This window comes from Penaeus japonicus, unplaced genomic scaffold, assembly GCF_977035675.1.
Source record: "Penaeus japonicus unplaced genomic scaffold, GWHDUDI00000001_assembly GWHDUDI00000006, whole genome shotgun sequence".
Lineage (NCBI taxonomy): Eukaryota > Metazoa > Arthropoda > Malacostraca > Decapoda > Penaeidae > Penaeus > Penaeus japonicus.
Genome location: NW_028234408.1, coordinates 46,766,055 through 46,771,054, shown reverse-complemented (window position 1 = coordinate 46,771,054; position 5,000 = coordinate 46,766,055). Strand labels below are relative to the sequence as shown.

The 5,000-nt window shown below is 36.9% G+C and overlaps 1 protein-coding gene across 1 annotated transcript in view; it reads right to left on the bottom strand.

Annotated features, from left to right (window-relative positions):
- The window catches only part of Mtpbeta (mitochondrial trifunctional protein beta subunit), a 7,280-nt gene extending 4,683 nt beyond the window's left edge, over positions 1 to 2,597 (bottom strand). Inside the window, 3 exon segments of the mRNA XM_086538094.1 lie at positions 619 to 753; positions 1,456 to 1,643; positions 2,356 to 2,597. Of these exon segments, the coding sequence (XP_086394220.1) occupies positions 619 to 753; positions 1,456 to 1,643; positions 2,356 to 2,582 (550 nt within the window). The 5' untranslated portion in view covers positions 2,583 to 2,597.
- Positions 2,598 to 5,000: the final 2,403 nt, after the last annotated feature.

The following is a 5,000-nucleotide window of genomic DNA, read 5'->3' as shown; positions in this document are numbered from 1 at the left end:
CTATCGCTAGAGACCCCAATGCCGGGACGATTGCGATATTGCAATATGTGCATGATATCGTTTCGTCACACTGGCTTGACAGCCACCGCCCGGCTATCCCGGGATTTTGGGACATGTGTCACAGCGGGACGTGACTACACCGACTCCTTAGGGTGTGACACACCAGTCTCGTCATATGGGTTTTGATTAAGCAGGGTTAGAGAAATATCTATTCACTTGAAATGGATTCCATTTTTATGATACAAGACTTTTTAACATAAGGAGTATACTCATTTCATGGTGGGACAGAAATTATAGTTTATCATAATGAAAATTTCTTTACTTACAATTACTCAAAAAAAAGTGACAGCCTTCACTAAATACTTTTAGTGCTCTATTTTAAACCTTGCAATCAATGAGCCAAATATCCTCCAGCTAATAAGTATTTTACATAAAATTTATCATAAACCAAAGACACTCTCATCATCACAGTAACAATTAAATGCCACATCTCATAAACCAAATATGGTCTTGTCGTCTCAAGAATGACTCGCATTTTGAACCGACACAATACCCTTATCCTAGTACAAGAACCATTGTTTACTACGGCAAAAGTTGCCACAAGGACAAATCACTCACCGGCAGTCTTGGCCTTGTTCAGCTTCAGCATCAGGGCTCGCATCTTCCTCGAATGACGGATGGGCACATCAGACATAAACTCCACTCCTCCAGCAATACATGCATCATACACACCAGCATACATTAATCCAGCACCTAAAGGGGAAATTTTTTTTATTTGGTTATTGATATACGTTTACAGCTCTTGGAGATGAATATTTGGTCATCGCTATCAAAATATATAAACACCATATAATAAAAATTGCAAAGAATCAGAAAAGAGGTCAAATGGTGCTCGTATAATTGGTTCAGGGAGATGAGGGTGCACAAAGGTTATGGAGGAATGACGGAGAAATATGTCATGTCATAGGCAAGACTTCTTTTTTATGATTGCTACATTCATTCACCTGCCAAAGGAGGCATCAAGGTGTGTTTGTATGATTGGCTCAGGAAGACAAAGGAGTTTTAGGAGATGGGGGAATAGAGGTGTATTTGGAAGGGGTATAGCTGTAATAGTACCAGAATTATTTCCTAACACTCCTTATCTAAAAAAAAATACAGGAAAACTGCCAGAGAGCTTTTGTAAAATAAACTAGTTTGAAAATGCTGGGGGTTGCTCATTTATCATGTCTACCTTTATTTTCAATCATCCCAAGAATTAATTACTATAACAGAAGTCAAAGCCATAAAGTAGCCCACAGTTAATTTCCAAATAAGGGGAAAAATAAGGCACTGTCAGTTAAGACAAAACCGTAAACTATCCCATTTCTTCACCATCTATGAGATAGACGTAGCTAATACATGAACACACCCAAAAAATCCCATTAAGAAGAGAAAAAACTAACTTCACAAACTTACAGGTAGTAAGAGCCTGGTTAGAAGAGATGCAGGCCATGGTGACGGTATGAGCAGGAATCTTGTCGGAGAAGCCAGCCCCAAGAGCTGCTTCCCTGGCGACGTTGGAGGTCTTGACTTCCTGAATGACAGTGCCCATGGTGATGTAGTCCACCGATGTCTTGTCGAGGCCGGTGCGGGTGACCAATCCTCTGAAGAGACATTTTAGTTCCAATTTAATAACAATTTAATAATCGCAAGTCAAGATCAATTCTTGTACGCTTTTTACCACTGCGAACTTAACCCGTTAATGCCGGGTGACGAGATATCACAAGATAGCTACAGCTGCTTGTCAACAACTACGCTGATATATGACCTTTGTATCTACGTGTATGTAGTCTGTATATCTCGACATATATCAGTAAATTCTGTTCACCAATCTCACTATCTTTTGATTTTCTTCCCAATTAAAATACTGTCTGGTAAATATTAAATTTCACAAGCCTATATATAAAGCCAATCTCCTTTTGAACTAAGCACCCATTCTCAATCCTTCCCCTTTCGTGACTTTGGCATTCTTTAATTCTAGGATGAAAATAAAACAAAAATTAATCTTATGATCACATATGCAGAAAGCATGGCAGTACATTTATAAGTTGACCAAATTTTACCTATATGAAAGAAAAAAAATCCAAAATGTTCAAGTTTCCCTACTTCTTTCTGCAATTTTCATTTTCTAATAATAGGTGTAAGTGTTTCAATAACATGTGTAAGTGGAACTCATTTGTAACAAAAGCATAGAAAAAAAAAAAATCAAAATCTTAAAAACAAATACAACATTCCTTTTAGAGAATTATCAAATGATTCTCAAGAAAAAATAAATAAATAAATAAATAAATAAATAACAATACCACCAATCCTTACTTGAGGGCTTGACGTGCAAGGTCATGGGGCATCAGCTTGTTATACTGCGTCCCAGACATGAGGAAGGGTGTGCGCACGCCATCCACCAGCACAATGTTCTTCAGCCCTGGCCTAGCGAGCGATGATTTCGTCTTGGCCGCTGCCAGCTGGGGAACAGACGTCCCGAGGGCTCGTGTCCCAACTGTTGGGGAGGAAAAAAAAAAGGAATTAGTAATCAATAAAAACATTATGAAATAGTACAAGTTACCCCTGCATATGTATCATTCTGATGCTAGTTCTTTGACTTACTTTTCTCAAATATCTAAAAAACAAGTTTGTCATAAAAAACCCTACTACTTCATATTGACCTTGGACATTTTTTCATCATATCCTTTAAAAAAAAAAAATATGGCTTTCCAATGTCGATATATTCCACTTTTTTATAAAGATCCTATAAAAAAAATTATCCACGGCAGTCATGAATCCCAGTCACGAAAATGGAGGTACGCATATTGTTACATAAATACGGGAAAAATTGTTTAAAATGTTTATTATTATCAACAGAATCTACGAAATCCACATACGATAAATAGCATTCCCATATGTGAAATAATATCATTTCACAAGTAAAGATTAGAAATAAAAACAAAATCATTGAACACAACAACTCGCATACAATGAGACACCGATGTTACATTGCCATGTGTAGAATCCGCGACACCAATGTTACTGTTGTGAGTGACAGAAAAATTTGCATGTAGCAAGATTTGTAAATGCTCATTATAAGGACAACATGAAAGCATCCATATTTACATTTTAATGCTGCTAATCACGTCATATTGAATGGGAATACATAATTTAGCATCAATCTCCTCTACATTAACACTAATTCATTAATTCCAGGCACTGTTTTGGATACGTATATATCTTCATATTGCGAATATGATAAAAGAAAGAACTCTTGCAATACTGTTCCCAGCGATAGAACTACTGACTCAAATAATCACAACCACTTCTTCTATCAACTCTAAATTCAATCAGCACAAAAATAAGTTACATTTTGCAGACTTACAGGTTAATTTCTACATTATGAGACTTGGAATCATTCTAATCATTATCTGGCTTCCCTCCTCAGGCAATCGTTGGCAAATTACTAGTTGCCCATCGATCTTTCAAAGACTTACTATGAAGCACTAGATTAAGAATATCTGTATAGCGTTTTAGCGGGGGTTAGTCTATGACGCCATAACTAGTTCTCATTAATCCTGTATTATCACGCTTTCTCATTATAGGCTGTCTATAAAATTTTGGTGACCTTTAATGACATGCAAGTCAAATTCAACACACCCAAATCCAAAGAAAGACCCCTGTTCTGAAGATAATAAGGAACTATACGTTATCTCATTGCTGGACGTTTACGATTGATTCGAAAAAGTCATATAGGGAAAAACATAGATCGAATTTTCAGAGAAACTATTGATAATACCTGGAGATTGAGAACCGAGGAACACACTGTCTCGCACCCAGTACAAGCGTAATGGGCAGGGCTATAATTTCTCTCTCTCCCCCACCACGGGCTCTGCACAAAGGCTAACAAGCCTCCACGTATCTTCTGGAGAGAGAGCGAGCTAGGACATTTTATATTGATTGGATGGAATAATCATGGAGGACGTCGCTCGCTCGCTCAATAATCCTTTATCCTATCAATCTCAAATACTCATTGCGACATCTCAGATCTCTCTATCTATCTATCCTATCATCTTTGCGCACTATCTATCTAATCTCAAATCTAATCTTAAAACTAAGTCTCCAGAAAATACCTGGTGGAGGTTCTATAGGTGCTTTTTACACAGAGGGCTGCAAGCACAGAAGGAGACATGTGCAAGGTATGTTTGAAGGTACCATGGCCAACAAATGTACACATGATGTAAGAAACAAATGCCATCTATATATGCTATAGTGAGGAGAGATTGGAATCAATGGACACTGCTCTACTTTCTGCTCCATATATACGCAGGATCTCACTATCTCACGGCACTAATTCTCAACGTACAGCCTTCCAAAGTCAGCCAAAACTTAATTCTTTGTTCTATTACTGAAAACAGTATTCTGCGGCTCTAAAATCAAATACCAGGGGAGAATAAGAAAAAAAACAAAAAAAACATTAACTTCTGCTAACTTTTTATCTCAATTAGACAACCTTAATATCTATCTAACTACAGCAGATAGTGCATTCTGACTGAGTTATCAACTTCCTTCTGGTCATTACTCTATGCAATCCTCTTTTCTTCAAGACTTATCTGAAAAACACCCTCTGACCTAAAAATAAGAAGGAATTACATAATACATGCATTAGTCTTGAAACCTTGCCCATTTTTCATATATTTTTTTCCCCTGATTATTAAACATTTCACACATGATCGCCCCTATTGAATCATTACAACACAAGAGCCAAAATATAATGGATATAATGGACCTCAAGATAACCTGTTATCTCTTTTATCATACACGTAAATGAAACTTAAAAGCAAGATCATACATGTGCTCTTTCTTCACACCCAAAAACCGGATAATAATCACGTAATCCCATTAAATACCAAATAAAGTCGCTTAATAAAGTAAATAAAGCAACCAACAACCACAGAAAATCCCATAACAACAAGAAA